Below are 21,547 nucleotides of genomic sequence, written 5' to 3' on the forward strand. Positions count from 1 at the left end.
TCAGTTAATGGAGGCGTAGTTAAAATCGCCCAGTATGAGAGTGTTAGGTTGGACCCTAATATTCTCCAGGGTGCTTAGGAATATGAAGTGTGACTCTTGGGACATGGTTGGGGACCTATAGCAGGCTATGACCTGAATCATTGTCTTACCCAATGTTAGCTGCACCTGAATTATCTCAGATGCATTATGTTTGTCTACTAGGCTGGATGTGTGCACATCCTTTATGAATATGGAAACACCACTGCCTTTGGAGCTTTGGTCCAAGTTCTGAGGCTGAAAAGTGAGGAATGAGTTATAGCCTTGTAGAGCAGGGGTGTTTTCTGCTGCCTTGAACCAGATCTCTGTTACAGCACAAATGTCGATGTTCTCCATTTTAAGGAGTGCTTCAAGCGAGTGCATTTTGAGATTTAGACTTCTAGCATTGAGCAGCATGGCTCTCAGATTTCATTTGTTTGTGGCTGTTATGGTGGTAATTTGGACTTTGGAACACCACCTAAAAAAGCACTATAGGGCTGGCAAGAGCCTTGGTCAGTATCTGAAAGCCCAGGGGTAACAGATGCAGGCCATCTCTGGCAAAGCATCGAGGTCTGTCAGTCATGTCATCCCAGGCAGACAGATACTGGGTCCCCTTAGAATGACACCAGAAACTTAGTAAATTGTTGAAATCAATCATTTTCTGCTTGTACTGCAGTATAATTCTGGGTGATGGTAGGATGCTGCTCAGGGCTAGGGTTATACCCGCCTGGGCTACATAATCCAAGAGCTCCTCCATGTCTCTTTTCATGTAGTCCAGGGAGGTATGTCTCTGGTCTTTCACACCCACATGTACAATGACAGTTATATTTGTACCTCTGGTTGAGGGACCTGAGTGTGTGTGTTATGTGGTGGATCCTGGCACATGACAGGCAGCTGCCTGTTACTTTCTCCTTATTCAAACCAGTGAGTGGGACATCAGTGTGTCTCACTATTGAGTTACCTATGACTAATGTGTTGGGCATGCTGTTTTACCTTCGGGGCTTTGGGTGAGTGGCACACTGTTTAAGAGAGTTATGTGTCTCATGATTAGTGTTGCGTTGTGGCTGTCAGGTGTGTGCCTTGAAGGTCTCTGCTGTTTGATTAGATTTTTTTTGAGAGCCTCTGTAAAGGTGGGCACCTCACATGTGTGCCCTTTTCAATCACAGCCTCACCTCAAGCTTTATCCCTACCAAATGGCATACTGCTACAGTCATCCTTCTCCACAAAGGATTAGCTACTACAGACCCTGGTAATTATCGCCCAATTAGCCTGACGAGTCTGATATGCAAAGCTATGGAATGCATCATCATGGACCTAATAAACAAGGATATAGGGAACCTCCAAACTCTGGATCCTACACAATTTGGTATTGTGAAGGGTAGATCACACATGCTAAACTTGGTTGACTTTTTTGAGTCAGTCACCAGAGCTGTGGATGAAGGCAAGGTGGTTCATACAGCCTACCTTCATCTGGCCAAGGCCTTTGATACCATTCCCCTCTCAGGAATCGTAAGCTAGGCATCAACCCCTGTATCACTAGGTGGGTTGCAAACTGGCTCACAGATAGAACCCACAGTTTGAAAGTAGCTGACTCCAAGTCAGACTGCCGACCAATCATGAGTGGAGTCCCACAGGGTTTGGTTCTGAGTCCCTTCCTGTTTGGTATCTACTTATCTGAAGTCCAGGCCAACACGAAGGGACTATGGCTGACAAAGTTTGCAGACAATTGCAAGTCAGGAGCTATTATTAACTCCCCAAGTGATGTTGACATCCTACAGAAAGGCCTCAATGACACCAACGACTGGTGTCAGAAACATAGCTCAATGCCAAACAATATGTCATCATTCCCCTTGGGAAAAAAATGATTTCCTTGAATTACCACATTGATGGTAGTCCACTGAACACAGAAGGCATTATAATAGATCTGGGAACACAGGTTGACAGCTACCTCTCTTTTGACCACCATTTTGCCACTGTGGTCAGAAAGTCCTTCTATGTGGCACATCTCATTACTAAGGGTTTTGCATCCAGGAAGAAAGAGGTCATTGTCTCCCTCTACTCTTAGGCCAATCATCAAGTACAATGGGCCATTTGACATGTACCTCACTAGACACCTGCAACAACTGGAAAGGCCACAAAAGTACCTCACAATGAGGATCCTATGCCTTAAACACTTGTCCTATATGGACAGAATCAAAAAACTCCAACTATTCTCTGTCTCATATCACCTACTTAGAGGTGATCTCTGCTTGACTTACAAAGCCATGTCTGACCCAGCTCTGTTAGAAATGCTACATCTAATGAAATCCCAATCCCTCCACACCACACAGTCCAGAGACCTCAACCTCATTACCACAATCAACAGAACATCTGGAGCATTTCTCCCCGGGCCTCCGCTGAAAACAGGCTCTGTGGAACCTAGTCGGACTTTCCCGGTCAACAAATGATAAATAAAAATAAAAAATAAATAAATAAAACATGCTGAAGGGACAGGTTCATAACCCAGATACTGCCCATGCTATGGAATAGACTTCCCATACATGTCAAGCAAAGCACCTCACTGGCCCTCTTCAAGAGAAATCTTGATGAGTGGATGGGAAATAGAAAATTCATCCCGGAGATCACTCCAGTGGCTGTACTCGACAGAGGTACTAGGAACTAAGGTAGGGTGGCACAATGCCAGGGTAATCCTATGGGCTAGGCTTGTAAGGACTCCAGAGCCATTAGACTAGTACACACCTATGAACCTATGCACCTATGTAGTCTGCAGGATTCCAAAACAGGATCCGCAGAGCTTAATGAAGCACAAACCCTAGCAAACATGGGCTTTTAAACCAGAAAGTTGAAAGGGATAGAAAAACTGCTCAAATTGCCAATAAATTACAATTTCAGAGCCAGAAACTGCTCCTCTTCTGGTAGCTAGACTACCTAGTGCTTACCACTCCCACTGATAAGCTGGAAGGCTTCCTTCTAACACAGAAAGGTCTGGGGAACTCAGAAACTTACAAAACCGTCCGGGATACAGCAAATCTGTATCTAGACTACTCTAGTTACAGGAATAACATATGGCTTGGATAGTTGGACTATATGTAAGGCCATGCAGTAGATAATTAATCTCGGTGCTATGAGAATTCTGTGAAATGGGTTTAACCTTAAAGAGTTTCAGTGCTATGAGTTTTCACTTTTATGACAGGGACCAATGCATACACATATATATGCATGTATATCTGAGGAATCAAGAGGAAATGCCTTAGCTTATTAATCTCTTTGATATGGTAATCAGTGATGTTCCTTTAGAAGTCTAGATGGACCCTGCTTATGAGGACCAAAGATGTGGATGTCCTTTACTAGCATATATTTGACTGGAGCTATTTTCTTATCAAGCATCATTTGTTGACTTTAAATCTTTTCACTCCAGCACAGGCAGCAGAGACTACAGAATATTGACAACCTGTAACCAGATAAGGATTAAAAAAATCTAGATGAAATAGAGTGTATCCGTCTCCCACATTGTGGCTTAGACTTCTCACCTACTCATGTGACTCACATAAGTTCCTATCCTGTTTAATGAATCAGACACTGGAGAAGTGAACTGCCCACTTTAAAAGGGAAATTCTATTGACCAAGGCTCACATGATCTGGTAAATAACTTGATAAGGAGTAAACAGGCTCTCACCACTGAAGAGGACCTTTATGCCCTACTCGGCTTACATTCTTTTCTGCTTCCTTTTCCAGATCTAGCCAGACAAAAAAAGAATGAAGTCTCCTTGACATTCAAAGAAAGTGCTTAAACATCACAAAGTTCAGCTACTTCCAGTGCCACCCTGGTCCTCAGGAGTACTTCACATCTATCCACAATGCAGCAATTCTGAATTTGGCATACAACTGCCCATAGGTTCATAGGTTCATAAGTACTTACTAGTCTCTTAATCCATGATGATCTGCAAAAGCCTAGTCATGCATTTAGCCATAGTATTTCAAGTATGATTAACCCAGAGCCCTTTGTAATATTAGTAGGAATAACTCTGGGTCAGGTAGACAAATATATGTTTATATTACATCTATCCATAAAGGACAAAGGTTCCAATCCTTAGGTCAACTTGTGGTTTTCCATCCACTCATTCAGATTACAGTTTAATAGAGAAAGGGACATACTTTGGTTTACTTTAAAAAGTTTAGCTTTTCTGTGCTTGAGAAGGTTCCATTGCCTACTAGAGGTGGAGATTGGGAAATGCATCTAGAACAACGAACTGTTCTGGCAGCTGCCTTTGAATGCGGGGACATAACCTGGATTGAATGACTTTGTTTCCATAAAACCCATTTTAAGAATTAAGGCAGTTTGTATTTAACAAGATTCCTAGCATTTTATTAAATTTAAGTAATTAAATAAGGTTTCACAAAGTATTAAGCTCTATGTCAACCATGGGTGATGCATCTTTAGTCAGTTTGGTTTTAGGGAGAGTTCTACACAGGTTTGAGTTCTGGGGTGACTACCATACCTCTCAAGTGTACCTCATTACGAGGAACATACCTCATTTGGGGTCTTAAAAAGTTTATGTTCCTCAAGGTTCCTTGAAGTTCCACATTGAAAGAGTCTGTCACACATTCAGTGTTAGGAATTTTTTTAAGTGAAATCCATGGTAAATAGAAATCATCATATTAATTCATTAAAAGATCTTCTTTATAAGTAAAACCAGAATATTTTGACCATCCTATGACCTTCCTAGTTGAAGTTGTTAGTAAGCCATTAGTATGTGTTCCACATTTTGTCCATGTGTTCCACATTATGAGGGCTAGTGTTCCTCATTTTGGAGATGGAAGGTTGAGAGCTATGGTCACTACACTGAAGCATTTAGCATTTTAAATTTTACACTTTAGACATTAGTATGTTATATATAATAATTTTGATGTTTTCCATTTATTGGGCTTTGTTTTCTAAATGCGTTCTTAGCATTATTTCTTATTTTACAATAAGAATTTATGTGTGTTTAATTTTTGTAATGCTTGGCTTCTTTAAGGCTTTTTAAGGAATGCAGGAAGTTGCTACATTGTTTCTGAGGAAGTTCCTTCTTTACAGGAACAAAAGAGCTCAAACTATTAAACTCTCTGTGTGCTGTGACTTTTCTGGTCAGCGTTTTTTGTTTTATTTAAGATTTGGAGTATGCTGGGTTGTGGTGTTTTTGGTTATAACAGTAACAATACATAATTTCTTTCTTATCCTCAATAGTCCACTCTATCATCTTTATGGCTCTTTTTTTGGTGCGTCATTTTTTGTGGTTTTTGTGGACTACTACTTCTTTTTACAACAGGGGCCATATAGTCGCTTGTCTAACATTCCTAACATCTGACTCCATCTCAGGGTACATCTCCTGTTATAAATCCTTTGACACCAATAGATTGTGTATATGAAGTCTCAGATGTTATTACAGCTGCTATAAAACATTCCATTTGGCAGTCCTATGCCTCCTAGTGAAACTAGTTCTCATTTTGGGGGTTACCTTGTACTATGGTAGTCAATCAGTTTGCAAATTTTAGCTGGATCTCAGGCATTTTATGGTCAAGGTTCATGTGAAGGCTACTTTTGCCCCTTATGATCTTGTAGAGGGCAATACAAAGGTATGGCATTGGTCACTCCATCAGTTCCATGTAGAAGTTCTGTACTTCTGCCCTTTAAAAACACTCCCCGACGGAACTTGAACTTCATGATAAGCACCCTTTTACTACTTACTTTATTTACTTGCTGGTTCACTAGCGCTAAAGTCTGTTTCTTGGAAAGCTTTCATACTACTGGCCTCATGTGCATGTGTCATGTGACTAGGTGTCTCGTTGGACTAATAACTTCTGCATGAGGTTTCTAAGCTGTTCCTGAACAAGATCTTCTATTTCCCTGTTTTCCCTGTTGTAGCAGATACCACAGGAGAAAGAGATACTTATATACTGGATCTGCAACCCCAGCTCGGGTTATACTTAATGACCAGGGTGTGAATTTAATAGGACTAAATAGCTACTCATTGTTTTCTTTTCTTTCTTTCTTTCTGCTCCTCAACTTAAAGTTGGGGGGCATGTCAGTTCAGAGGACACACCCAGTGTCAGAATACCTGGCTACACCTCTGTCATTAGCACAATTTGCACTCACCCACAAGTACAAGAACCTCTGAGAAAGTTTGCTGAGCAATTACTGATGAAAAGGATGGATCCAAACAGGACCCATCAAGGAGGATTCAAACTATTAATGCACACCTTCCTGTAGTTCAAAATCTGATTCTCTCAGCCTCTGTTTGCCTATTGTGTCTCTTTGAGCACACCATACAGTGCTCTGCGGCAAATGAGAAATTTGGTACGACTCCTCAGTGGTCTCCTGGACCCCTCTAGTAATTATCTATGAATTTTTATGATAGTTACTTGTTTTATTAAAGTTAACAGTTTTAACAGAATATATCTTGTGCTTCTGGTTTCCATCTGTACCATGAGGAAGTAGACATTCCATTTATTCCATACAGGTATAGGTAACTTTATTTTGTTGTGGAGAAATTTAGAATTATTGTTAACTGCTTTGAGCATTGTCTCTAAAATCATTCATTGTACCATGATTTTTTATTGGTGATGGCTGAACAGGGTCCTCCCAGAATCAGTCTGCTTACACAGCCAACATTTAATTATCTACATAAATACAACAACGATTAAAATAGATACATAAATACAATAAAAAGTAACAGTCTTTTAAGAGCTGTTATAAAATTACAGATGCAAGTCTGACAGATTAAGTTTCTGTTTATGACTTGCTGCCTTTGTATCTCCTTGTTGCCACAGCTGTTTTCACTGAAATGCTATTAGGATGACGCTGGGATAACATGACTTGTCAGCTGGCTGACAACTTGAACAAGAAGAAGCTAACATCAGCTTTGTTTAGCAGCAGATATGAAGCTCTCATCATTTGAGTGATTGCTTCAGTGCTAACAAGGATCCGGCACCCACTGAAGGATGCCCTTTGCACTCTAAGCTGGCTGCTGCGGACTAAATGGTGTCACTGTTTTCTGTAAAAGAGTTAATTTAAAACATTGATTTCCTATTCGTGCAGTTGAAAAGAGATGGCAGATAAGGATGAGACACATACAGTGAGAGCTCAAAGAGGATGTCCTTTTTGTGGCAGCTTTTTCAAGAGAAGGAGAAATGTGTTTTAAGATATGGCAGAGAAAATAAGACCTGAAATGTCTGAAGTTAAAAAAAAAAAGGATTCCATACACAAAGATTGAGAGTATTCTTTTAATAAGAATGGGTTTTTCAGCAAACTTAATTATAAAACTTTTGGCTGGGCAAGTGGGACTTTTCAGCAGAATAGACAATCAGCTACAAGACAAATTTTATATTTATATAAATATATATATATATATATATATATATATATATATATATATATATATATATATATATATAAATAAATGCATATATTTTCAACACACTTTGGTCGACAACCCAGATGGTCAATAAATTTATAGCCCCCAGAGTAGAGGAATATGGCTTTTCTCCAGCCATTGTGTGATCTCAGAGTTAGCATATATAATTAGCAAGGGGTGTGGTGGTGCAGGGCAGCTTACATCCCCTGCAAAAAACACTTTTCTTCTTGTCATGTTACAAGCATTAGCCTTGGAGCATGAACACTAACATGTCAATATTTGTTTGTCGAAGCAAGTTTCTTGATGTTAGTGACATTGTCATTTGTGCAGATCATCTAGTAATAGTAGATACACACACACACACACACACACATAGATATATATATATATATATATATATATATATATATATATATATATATATATATGGGATTAGTCTTTGGGAGTGAAATAGTGAATACTCTAATATTTGTATTGCTTTTTTTGGCAAGTTTGGTCGACAGGTGTGTGAGACTGACAGTCCCCAGATAGGGGAATATGACCTTACCTGAAGGATTAGATGGGAGGGTGGCCTAATGGTTAAGGTGTGTGCCTTGCAAGCACAAAGTGCAGGGTTTGAGTCTCACAAGGGATAATTGGCTAGGCTTAAAATGGCTTGCAAGGGCAGTTAGCTTAGTACTAATCTATGAACCTATGTGTCAGCTTAGAGTTACTATATATAATCAGCAGGGGGGTTGTGTGTGGTGCAGGGGAGTATACAAAGCTATTTACTTTGTATTCTCAGATATTAATCCTCAGAGCATGTGCAGTCAGCTGTCAACATTTTGTTGTCAATGTGTTGACATTTTGGCCATTGATATTACTGCCCTTTGATATAAAATACCACATCATAGCTCTCAATGTCTTGGCACAAAAATTCTGGACAAAGCCAAAAATAATGGGGTGACAAAGACTCAAAAATAGAGACAATTTTTCAACATTGCTCTTATAAATTTAGAAAGTTGCTAGAATTAAAGGTCTTGTGTTACTGTGCATTTTCTGAAGGATATGATGTCTGAAACTCAAATGATTGTCATTATTTAGTGAAATCATTCTGCACAGATTTGCCACAAAAATCCAGAAAATAATACATTTTATGAGGAACAGAACAAAAGTCTTGACATTCTTTAAAAATCTTTGATCATCATGCAATGAGGGTAATCAGAAAGTCCTTCAACTTAGTGCAGCTAATTACCAAATCACCCAGATCTACAGAGATCATTGTTCCCTTATAGTCAGCATAGGTTAGGCCAGTTATTGAATACAGTGACCGTTTTCAGATGTTCCTGACTAGTATCAAACAGGAAGATCCCAGTGATTCCTAACTGTGAAGATTACTGACTTAAAAACCCAAAGCCACCAGAAAAGACTGGAATCACTGCCCTTTTATTCAGTATCTTACAGACTTCTGAAGGGGATCAATGGCTTGCTTTTCATGCCATTAGCAACCCAGTGTTCCTGCAATTCTTGTTTCTTCATAAATCAAATAGTCCCACAAATACCAGAATCAGAGATCTAAATTTTAATCAGCAAATAAACAAAGCAGAATGGAGAGATAAGTTCATTACCCAGTACCTTTCCCACTTATGCAATAAACTTCTGCTGGAAATCAAGCAGTGTAATACATTATCTTCCTTCAAACTAAAACTGATGATCTGACGGCAATTCACAAATTTTATATATATATATATATATATATATATATATATATATATATATATATATATATAAAATGTGTATAATAGATCAACATCATTGGATTATTTATTGATTTCTGGGTATGGTGAATCTATTTTTTATTCACCATTAGCGTGCTGGACTTTGGCTGGTATATATATATATATATATATATATATATATATATATATATATATATATATATAGATATATATATAGAGAGAGAGCGAGAGAGATGGAGAGATTATAGATATATTTAGATATGTGCATATTGTAGTATATTGCTTAGTTTGTAAAAAGCAAAGTAGTCAATTGAGCCAGCTTTACAGTTTGTAATACATAGTTACAATAAATAATGTTCAGATAAAAAGGAAAATGCAGCTCTAGTCAAAGTGAAACCTTTTCTAAGTTCCTGTTCTGCGGGCTTTTCACATTACACCCAGATGCAGTATTCCCTTATGGACAGTGAGGAGGTTATGATTATTGCAGCAATATAAAATATGTCTTGGTAAATCTTTCCAGAATGCATTGGCTCACTTGAAATGTTCAGAAACTGCTCCTGTCTCCACTATCCAACCACTCCTATTCTTAGAAAGGTCAGGATTTGGTGTCAACTGAAGTTTCTAACTGAAAGATGCCTCTGGTACTAAAGGTCTTGTTTAAAAGAAGACTGATTTTCCCTTTGTGTATCCACTGTTTTTTTAAACTTTATGTCATGATGAAATGCGCACAAAAGTGCAAGAGATGCCAAAGAGGAAAACTTTCCATGAAACTAGAATGAAATAGCAGAATTCAGAAATGTTTAAAAAAGTGCATTTAAATTAAGAAATGGCAGTAAAAGATCTAATTATTAGTGCATTTGTGTGGAAGTATTTAATGTACACAAAAAAGATTCAGTATTTATTATTATAGCAAGACAGTAGGTTTAAGTCTGGAGGCTTGCATTTTAACATAATCTAATAATTGCGTATTACATGTTCTGCCCCATCTAAGCCTTAATAGGTATTTTTTCAGTGCTGTTTAATCCCTTAAGATATCAGTCCACATTATTATTTCCATTCCTACCAGGTTTGATTGCTAAGGTGGATTTTTTTGACTGAAGTTCTCTTGTTTTCAATCTTCAGTATTACACTATGGATCTGGAACATCTCAGTTCTGTTCAAGGAGTTCTGCTCTGTTGGTGATGAACAGTTCAGTAAAAAGTATGTAATATTTCATAAAGGATGGAGGTAGAAATCTGTTCTGAAATAAGACAGGTGCAAGAACAGCATTGGCAGGGAAATGACAATGTTTGTTATGCACAGATACTAGAAAGCAATGCATTTTGTTAATAAATCCAAGCTGTACATCAACAAGCCAGGTCGCACTACACACAGACTATTGTTCTTCCCAAACTAGCACACCAATCATACCATCCATCTTACATCAACCTTTTAATCAGCAGTCCTTTTGACAATTATAAAATTAATATTTTGCTTGTATTATTTTTCACTGAAAACACTAACAAAAGACAAAAACTTTATTTTCCCTAGCACTTCTGCAAAATTCTTCACAAGGAATAAACAAAAATTGATTCACCAGCTACATACATTATATAAGCCAATCAAGTAATCGATTACATTAATTATTTAAGACACTCTGTATCATACAATTAAATTGCTTGTTTGTTTATTAATCTATGATTCACGTTTATACATTGTTTCATATTTTTTAAATATGATTTAAAGCAAGTTTCCATTTTTATTTTTGCTTCAAAAACTAATAACAAGCACAAAAAAAAGTTTACTGCTGTAGTTAAACCCGAGGATGCAGGATATTTAATTTCAAAATTAATCTCCACTCTAACTTAACCAATAAATGGCATTTATCCCCACCCCCTAGGGGAATGAACTACGCCCAACACCAAGAAATGCACATTATGGATAATCTTTTTTACCATCTTTTATACGCTGTTGAATTCTACATTTTACCTTCCTTTTTGTTTACCTACTCACCATCACAAAAGTAACTGCTCCAGCAGACTAACCCAGCCGCATAAGATTATGAAGTCTTGGCTATGCTGCCTATGTCCCAGATAACATAGGTTTGAGCAGGGGCCTAAACAGTAAAGGAGATAGCCAGAGAGTGATGGGTATGATGGTCCAGGGTCAATTTACCCATCCAGAGATGGAATGGGTTCAAGTCCCATATCATAAGCATCATCTTGGGGGAATGAAAGTTTGGGGATAAACCTGCCAGGACAAACAGTACAAGTACCCTGGCTGGACAACCCGATTGTGCAGAATCATACACTCACAGCAGCTTGGCAGACAGAAAGAAGGCTGTTATGACATCAAGCAAACAAAAGAAAAATCATTCCTTCCACAAAATGACTGACACTGCCCCAGGAATGAATATTCCAGACAACTGGGGGCAGTGGTAAATAGCTGTGAGGGGGGAAATGGAGAATGATACATGCTAAATAGAGAGAAAGTGTGATTGTCTTTGTGTGTGTGTGCATGTACATGAGCATGTGTGTGTGTGTGTTTGCATGTATGTGAGCGTGTTTGTATGTGTGTGTCTGTGTGTTTGCATGTATGTGAGCATGTGTGTGTGTGTGTGTGTGTGTGTGTATGCAAATGAGTGTGTATGTTTGCATGTATGTGAGCGTGTGTGTGTATGTGTGTGTCTGTGTGTTTGCATGTATGTGAGCATGTGTGTGTGTGTGTGTGTGTGTGTGTGTGTGTGTGTGTGTGTGTGTGTGTGGCTGTATGCATATGTATGTGTGTGTGTGTGTGTGTGTGTGTGTGTGTGTGTGTGTGTATTTGCATGGACCTGAGCATGTGTGTGTTGTGTATCTGCATGCATGTGAGCATGTGTGCTCGCACGTGCGTGTATGTGTCTTTGCCTGAGTCTGTGTGCTAGCACAAAGGAGTGGCAGTTAGTGCAGAGAAGTAAGCCTATCGCTCATTAATGAGCTGTTTCCTGTTGTCCACGGCTTGATTCCTTCAGCCTCTGTTTGGCTGATGTGTGACTCTGAGCAGGTCATTTAACCAAATAGGGCTCTTGGGATATTGGGCCAGGCTCCTCAGTGGTCACCTGGACTGCAAGCCCAGTACCATCTCTGAATCTGTGTGCATCAATGTTTGCTTGTGTGTATGTCTATAAAAACAGCCAGATTCCCAACTTCAGAACCTGGAAAACAAATCATAGATCACAGTACTGTCAGTCAGACATTACACATGGTAGTGAAAACTGAAATTAAATGATAGCATTAAAGTTCATGTTTTTCTATTCATTTTAATAATGATAAGCAATTATCCAAGATGGCAGCATGTATTATAAATAAATAAATAACAGACTTGAGTTTCTGCTTCCCAGATATTTACTGATATATCATTCCATGTCAACACCATTTTAAAAATCTCAACATGCATTGCTGCCCTACTGGAGAAAAAAACACTATGTTATTTTTAACATTTTTATTACACAGGATCCATAAGTTCATAGAAAATCGATAAGAAACTATTAGCAATGAATGAAGGACATGCAAATAAATGTGAACGAATAGATGGGTGAGTGTTAAAATAGTGGATACCTGGAAAAATGTCCACAGCAAAACGGGGCAAGAGGTCAGCAGATACCCCTGTCCTGCCTAGAAAAGATAGGAGGGAGATAAGAGGAAATGGATTAATTATCAAGCATGATAAAATGGTTAAAGCAGTTATGAAAAGCATAATTTATAGCATGATCAAATGGTTAAAGCAATTAAAAAGCATTTTGTCACTTTCACTAACCTGACTAGCTCATTTCCGGGGATTACTGCTTAAAATGGGTCTTTAAAACTAACCTCTGCTTTAGAGATGTAAGGCAAAGAACAATTTCAGTGTAAATACAAGATGTGATGAATCTAATTTCATCAGTTCTGTGAAAGATTACAGTAAGTTTTGTTGGTTATCCTGCCATTTACATCCCAGTATACGAGGCATGCCAGAGCACATTTTGTGATGCAGTATTCTCTTATTTTTACTGGACTTTCTCCATTCAGAACTGTGTCTAGTCCATCACAACATGCCTAGATGCTTTGTGTTAGTCCTGAAAATAACACTTAGATCTCCCTCATTAATAGGACCATAAGGTGGCTCCATGATGTAGTGGTTCAGAGCTCTGATTATGACCCAGCTGACCCAGGCCTAAGTAGTGGCCAAGGTGTTGATGGAGTCAGTTAGCAGGGACAGAATTAAACAGTCAACGCCTAGTCAAATATGCCAGAGGGGAGGTTCAGGGTGCACCCCCTGCTAATGAATCCTGCAGTAACACTACAGACTTAAGTAGGAACCATTTTCCAGAAAATAAGGCCTTACTGGCCTAGTGGGCCCATGCAGTTAAAAATGCATTTGAGCAACCAAATAATTAAGTAGGTGAATATATCAGTAAGCATGTTGTGAAGGACAAAGAAGCAAAAGCAGGTAGCAGCAAGTTGTTTCTGGCAGATCATTGTAGAAGTGTATTTACATTTGCTTTTCAACAAGGAAACTAAATTAAATGGCAAATTAATATGGCAAGTAAGCTAAGCAGAAATGGTCTGTGTCTGGTTGTTTTATGGTAATTTGATATGCATGTTATAAAAATCTCATTTTACTAATTACTAGCTAAATAATTTTCTAAACCATTTTGAGTACTCATACCCATATGAAATGCTTATGATATACCATTCTTTAATTCAGCTTCTTGTGTAAATTAGAGTGTTGTATTGTTAAAATAGTCTGCAGTATATGAACACAGCCAGGGAGGTTAAATGTTCTTCCTGCATCTTCACTGATTCTGTCCTGGCAAGCTAGGTTTTTCATCAAAATATGGTGATCGCTTGACTACCCTCACACACATACAAAGACAGATGCACATACATGTTGAAAGAGAGAAAGAAAAAGAATGGCTCAAAAAGGGACCAATCTTTCTCTTTCGTTCTCCGTATATGTATGTATTTATATATATATATATATATATATATATATATATATATATATATATATATATAAATAGGTGTACTTTTGAAGAACGAAAGTTCACTACTTCGAACTTCAAAAGTACACCCACACTAACACGAAAGTGCACTTTTGTGAACCCGTTGACCTAACGGGCTAGCAGTCACGGACCTTAGGTTTAGGGCATGGGTTAGGGTAAGGGGATAGTTAGTAGGGCTATCCCCTTACCTTGACCCATGCCCTAACCCTAAGGCCCATGACTATCGCACCACAGTGGAGGACATAGCCCGTTTTTCAATGTCCTTCATTGTGGTGCGGTAGGTTTGGTCTAGTGAGCTTAAGCAAAAGTGCACTTTCGCTTAAGTGGGGATGTATTTTCTCATTTCAAAAAAGTTAATTTTCGTTGTAGGAAAGTACACCCATATATATATATATATATATATATATATATATATACTGTCTATATTTACATCTACTTATACATATGTGTATATATATATATATATATATATATATATATATATATATATATATATATATATATATATATCTATGGGTTCACTATAGAATTTTGAAATACTGAAATTCCGGATTTTAGTATTTCAAAATTCTATAGCCGAAAGCTTTAAATCACGAAACCCCAGAAGTGCACAATTCAAAATCCCAAAGTTTGAAGATTTTGAAATAGTGCTTCCAGTGTTGTGGTGTATGAATGGATAGGTGTAAGTGCAGGTAAGTATGTATGTGTAAGTGTGTTGGTTAGGGGCTTTAGTCTATGTTAGTGTGTGTTGTGGCTGTGATGTGTGTGTGTGTGCAAGAGACTGTGAAATGTGTGGGTGCAAGTTACCTTTGTGTGTGTGATTGTGTGATCTTAGAGTTTGTATATATATGTAGGGGGGTGTGGGGGTGCAGCCCCCACATGGGGTGTGCATGGGGGCTGCCCCCCAGATTGTCTGTAGTGTAGGATTGTATGTTTGATTGTGGGGGGACATTGTGTGCATGGGTGTGATGTATTTGTAGTGTAGGTTCGCGATTTTAAATTTCGTGGTTCTGGGGTTTCGGGATTTAAAGCTTTCGGCTATAGAATTTGAAAATACTGAAATTCGGGATTTCAGTATTTCAAAATTCTATAGTGAACCCGTATATATATATATATATATATATATATATATATATATATATATATATATATATATATACTTACCCTACCTTTCTTACCAAAGTTGTGGCTGAAAGGAGTGCACAGACCAAATGACTTAACCTAAAAGAAAACAGAGACTAGCACTGGAGACTAGAACTGTGTGACAGAGATCGTTCCACTTACCCATACTACATCAATTACATTTTTTTTTTGATTATTGCTACATGTTTTTGTAAGTTCAACAAATGTTCAAGCCACAGACTTCATTTTCACAGTGCTAAGTATCCCTCATGTATTACATCCAGTGCTGGCACATCATTGCTGATCCACACAACTGAGTTGCTTGTCATGTAGAGAAATGCTTTCATTTTAGTTGTAAATAAAGAACACAGTGAATTGTCTCATTTAGGCCATCCCTTTAGTGACAATGCCACACACCTGTGTCAGAACTGGGTAATTCTCGATTTCCTTTTGGACTACTTTGTTATTCACTAGTAACTGTTCAGCTATCACAGTCCAGGGCATATCCAATTGCTCTATAGTGCTGAGCTCTTGGGCTTTCTCATATAACTGTTTAATTGTTTTGAATACAGTCTCATAAGACATGGTCCACAGATAAGAGTCTAGTGCTGTATCTCTGCTGATGCCATTACACATACATAGTTTCTCAGGCTGAAGATAAATGCAGTGACTCCTTATCCATTGCCAATGGAAATCTCTTGCCATGTGTGACGATTGGTGAGAGATGGGCGTAGGCTGTCAGCCTAGTCAAATAGAATTTGATATATAATTCTGGCATTTGTAAATAAATGTAAAATACAGGCATGTTTTCTTGAGTGTAAAAGAACACTGTGAAATATGGAACTGCAAAATATGTGACAACATTGCATTCTACTGGCCCAGTGAAGCATATTGTGACCCTTTTATGTTAGAATTCGGCTCCAGTGTGTCTGGATGAAGGTTTCATGCCCATTGTTTTAAGGCTAAAGTTTATGACCAGAATTTAGATGTGGAATGTGCTTTATTGCTCTAGTTTCTGCTAGAGTGTATATGTGAAATGCCTTGTATTTTTGCAAGTTTCTGAGCAGGTGTTAGATTGCTAAATAATGCAGTTTGTGGCCTGAGAACTTAGACCAGGTGTTAAGATGATGCAATATGAATACTGGGAAAACTTAAGTGTCAAAAATGATGTAATTTGGGAGGGCCTTAGAGACATGTTTGTTAGTAATGTTTAAATACTGTTTCTCACAAGAGACTGGAAGCATTTTGATCTTGCATATCTAACTCAGCGCTCTGCCTAAGCTCACATGTAAGTTTCTAGCACAGTGACGTCTTGTAGGAATAGTTAAAGCTAGTAAAGATTAATTAGGTATTTTTCTTTGAAATCAGACCTGTCCTACTGTATTATTTTAACTTTCTGTGTGATCTCTGAACTCTTAGATATCTCTGTGGTGCAGTAGTATTGTCTTGTGTTTTAATTATTTATTATTAAATATTTTTAAAACCTTCTACCTGTGGCTGGTTTGTGTAGAGATAAGCTCTAGAGTACATTGCATATTTATAGAGGTTATTGTAATAGGGCACTCTAAAGTAAGCCTTGACTGTTAGTCATACTACCATTGGATTATAATATGGCACAGTAATAATTGGACACCCTTTTAAGGGCCTTATAGTAGCTGATATTATTAGCTGGGTGGTGGCAGTAATTACTACCATATATTCTGGGTAAAGGGGCACAGCTGGAGAATCTGTGTCAGCCTTTCCCAGAAGTGTCTGTGAAGTTGTATAAATACTTATCTCAAAGTATGTGTTGTGTCAGCTTCTTGGCAGGGACACAAAGTACTGGTAGGACAGAGAGGGTACTGGAGGTTCTAGCTTGCCCAGCTAGGCCGAGACCTGGACCCTATAGCTGTGCCAGTGGGCAGTCTTTTTGGGGACCTGGTGAGCAAAGGATCAACCAGCCCCAGACTGAATGTGATCTCTGTGTGCACTTAAGGGAAATTGTACTTTACTGTGTATATTAGTTATCCTTTCCTCTCTTCTATGAGATGACCTCCCTGGTGTTAGTGGTGGGGATTGAGGCTCCTTGATTGCTGGACCAGGGCACGGTCGTCACACCATGCACATATTGATTACATCTATTTTGCTCCAAATCAGCTTAATTGTTTCCCTCTCATTATATTCAGATGTCATCTATAACCTTTGCCACCTTTGTGACAAAATGAAATATGCCCTATACACTAAAGTAACACTTGCCAAACTAAAGGCAAGGAAGGATCAAAATGTGTTAAAATTTTGTCCATCTAAGTCATTATTCCTTTAAACAATAACACAGCTCCTTTCCACATTTCCATCCATCTGCAGGCAGCTCAGCTATGTAACACTGTATACAGCAGATTTAGAACTACAAACAAATCTGGTAAAAATGTATGACAGTGGTTCACCATTCATAAATATGACCTCAGTTATAACATGTTCAGCAGTTCCTTGCCTTTAGCAAAGCCTCCAGCTTGTCTTGTGATCTGGGCACTTCATATATGTCAGTGATATGCTCACAATTTTCCTTTAGAAGAAACATTTACATTTATCTTTGTTTGCTTGAAGTTTATACATGTATTTGTGAGCTCACTTTATATTCAACTGCTTATGGTAGTGGACAAGATCATAAAAGTCTGAATTTACATTTGGTTTTAGCTCATTTTTCAAGCATACTCTTTTCATTGTACCTTTTCTTAGCATGCACCTTGTTTTTACTCCTGCTAACAGGTGTTGCAGTTTGTTGCTGTGGATCCATTGCCCCCATCTTAAGGCATTAGAATTAGCATCTTCATAGAATAAATTCAAGTCAGTATTCTATATCAATTCCTTCTCAGACAATGATGTCACCCCCTTTCCTGCTTGCACGAATATGTCTGATACCTGTAGGACACCTTAATCTTGCCTTCAGAGGTCACTTTAGGTATGTATACTTTGTAATATAATAACTGCAGGGCCAATGCTGAACAGTAGCTAAAGCATAAGAGAAGAAATGCATGCTATTGCAGAAACTAGGGTGCAGACTGGGAGCATGATAGAGTGCAGATACAGAGCCTTTAGGTGGGAAACAGGTACTGAAAGGAATGAGGAACAGCTGTTCTAGTCTGTACATTAAGATTAGCCCTTAATAACTGAGTTAAGATTCAGTTGCCTCTAATCCTAGAAAGGGATTTTGGGAAGAGTCCCCAGGACTTTGTCTAGAAGGAGAAGACATACTTGCGAGTGTAGAAGAAAAATGTGTTTTCCTGAGAAAGGAATACTAAACTGTCTGAACTAGGTTTAAAGCCAGAGGAGTTAAAGCTGGGCTTCTTTCCTTATGTTGGGGTATGCCTAATCAAGGAGTACAAGTACCTGAAGGACTGAGGAAGTTTTTTTTTAATTTTGTCAAGGTAAACTGCCTGCATGATAATGCTACATTTTTTTATTTAAATATGTCTCACTGAGAAAAGATTCTAAACACTGCAACTTGTTTTTTGGAATGAAGGGACTAATTTCCTAGTTATGTCTGAACATTTTTCATTTGTTACCTGTAATGCTTTATTAATTATGAAATATAAATTGTCTGTGTAATATCTGCATAACATTAGCAAGCCATATCACAAGTGGTGGAGAATACTGGCAGTTTCTTGATCCCTGCTACTGATAACCTCCTAGAAAATGGAGAAATTCTTCAATTGGAGTAATATGTGAATTACTTTGAAAAGGGTGGACACACACTCCCCAGTGACTGAGAAGAGAAAAGATTCAGCAAAGTTTTTTTCTTATGGGTGTAGCTGAATTATGCCCACTGAAAAGATGTACATTCCCATAATAATTTGTGTATGAAAATAATCTTCTCTGTTAAAAAGACTTGGTGCTCACAGAACCTGGCCTTATTAACTGTGTGCAGTGCAACATAACAATCTTTGTGCATGCTTCAGATACTGTATCAATCTCCATAATGAAGGATTTCATTAAGTATTGGTGATGGCTGCTGCAACCTTACATGAGCAATTGAACAAACTATTAGAAAAAAGTGCAGCTGCTACTGCAGCTACTAATCAACAACTGCCAAGATTTACTGAAGCTAAACAGCCTTTCAGGAGAGATCATCCAGCATGGACCAATGTTTGATCAATTTGTAACAATTTACAACAGTTCAGTAACAAAAAGCTACTATAATGAGCCAATTACTGATTGAGTTGGAAACTGATATTTCTACGAAGAAGATTGATATGATCATGATGCGGAGGACTGACAGTGTTCAAGAAGTATGCAGATAGGGACAACTGGCCTCAGGCTGGTATTATCTCATCTGACAGATAAATCATTAAATACCTACAAGGAACTGGTAGTCACTGATGCACATGGTTATTAAAACATAAAGAAAGAATTTTTGCTGGGGCTGGTATTTCACATGAGATGGCACAGGCATATTAATTCCACAACTGGACTTTTACTAAATATAGACCAGTAATGTCACAACACAGCAAATGTAATGTATATTCTTATGTTGTGGTTAGAACTTGCTGTGAAAATAGTAAACAAAGTTTTAGAACTTCTGAATGTAATTAGACTTAAATAGACATTTCCAAGCAACATGAAAGTGGGTAACCCAGAGTAACTCTACATCTTCTGAATAGTTAGCTGTTTCAGTGGAAACTGCAAGAAAGACCCAGCCAAGATAGAATCTTCACCAGGTAATACCTTAAACTCCTGTGGTGGAGGACCATGAGATACATATAAATTACCCCTTAAGGATATAACAGTGTTTCAGCTACATGACTGCTGAATAGCCATGCCTTTTTACTTTTTTAGTCTTTATGGGTATATTCAAGCCAATAAAGCACACTCCACTAGTTGTATCTATTTCATGAGTGATATTGTTGTTATGTGAAAGCTTTAAGTCTCAAATGCATGCACCAAAAACTAATATTAGCTCTTCAAACTTACATTTTGTGCCTGGGTTTACAAACAACACATATAGATCAACAGCAACACAGACAGGGGTTAAAGGTGGAGATGTCTCAAGTTATGTTAGCAGCAAATACAACTCTACGTTGGTCAAACAGGATGATGTTCTGGAGTTCATCCATATCCAAGTCTCCAGAGGTATGGTTTTCTACCATGTCCTGGCCAGCTAGAGGTTACCCTCTAGGACTCACAAAGCTCAAAACTCTTACCTAGAGCTACTAGAGGCACTCTCCATCCAAGCAAATACTCTGTTAATGGGAGACTTCAACTTCTATAGACTGAGAAATGTGCACTGCTCTAACTCACAGGCACAACATTTCTTGGACTTTATCAATTAAACACCCTGGATCAGATAGTACACTATCCAACCAGAGATTCAGACATATTTGACCTAGTACTCACCAACATGGGAGAGCATTGTACACCCCCATATCATGTCCTCATTGGTGAAGTTGGACCACAATGCTGTCTCTCTTGAAATAAAAATCAACCCACAAAACCCAACTCAACCAGTAATAGTTAGAAACTATTCTAAAGCAAACTGTATCTTATTAAGTGACACTTTATCAAAATTTACAGTTCCTCAAACCTGAGAACACAGCTACCTCTGCATAATTATTTAAAGAAACCCTGTACAAACATGTAAATGGCTGCATTGAGGCTGCTGTACATACCAGAATTAAGACCAGATCTAAGACCAAAAACAAACCACACTGGTGGAATCCTTACCTTAACAGGTTTTATAACAAAAGAATAAAAGTCATGGCCAAATTCAGAAAGAGCAATGCTCATACATACAAGACCTCTCTGATTCAATTAAACAAGAAATTAAGAGGTCTAATAAAGTTCATCAAGGCCAAATTACGAGATCTGGATAGCCTCCCAGGTTAAGGACAATCACAGGGCCTTCTTAAGCTATGTCAGGAACCTTAAAGGTAATACTCAGCATTGTGCAGAACTGGTGGTAAATGGATGGCATGACCTTTACTGTCCAAGGTGACATAGTAAATCTGCTTGCTAAAAATGTAGCTCTAATTTCATCTACCACTCCCCCTGACTACCTCCTTTGAAATCCCTTCTAGCATATCCCCCCAAAACTATCAACAGGGAGCAGGTCCTGAAGATGCTCACTAAGGCCAAAAACACTGCTTCAGTGGACCCCACCAGTATCTTTGGTTGTCTCCTAAATACAAAAATGTCACAAAGCACAAACTGAAGCAAATAAACACAAAAGCCAGAAGAAGTATCTGGATTGAACCCACTCAAAGTAATGCAGGTTGCAAATTACCACAAAGTTGTAGAATGCAGACTCCACTTTATTAACTTCA

General features: G+C 38.2%; 1 protein-coding gene across 3 annotated transcripts in view; it reads right to left on the minus strand.

The window, feature by feature from the left end:
- ILDR2 (immunoglobulin like domain containing receptor 2) overlaps positions 1-21,547 on the minus strand; it is a 2,395,614-nt gene that overhangs the window by 1,156,821 nt on the left and 1,217,246 nt on the right. For 2 of the 3 annotated variants that reach the window (XM_044073088.1, XM_044073089.1), the window contains exon 4: positions 12,703-12,759. The exons of the other annotated variant lie outside the window; for it this stretch is intronic. In XM_044073088.1, coding sequence (XP_043929023.1) covers positions 12,703-12,759 — 57 coding nt within the window. The remainder of the gene's footprint in view (positions 1-12,702; positions 12,760-21,547) is intronic. 3 annotated transcript variants of the gene reach the window in all.

This window comes from Protopterus annectens, chromosome 5.part1 (genome assembly GCF_019279795.1).
Source record: "Protopterus annectens isolate FY-2018-M chromosome 5.part1, PAN1.0, whole genome shotgun sequence".
Lineage (NCBI taxonomy): Eukaryota > Metazoa > Chordata > Ceratodontiformes > Protopteridae > Protopterus > Protopterus annectens.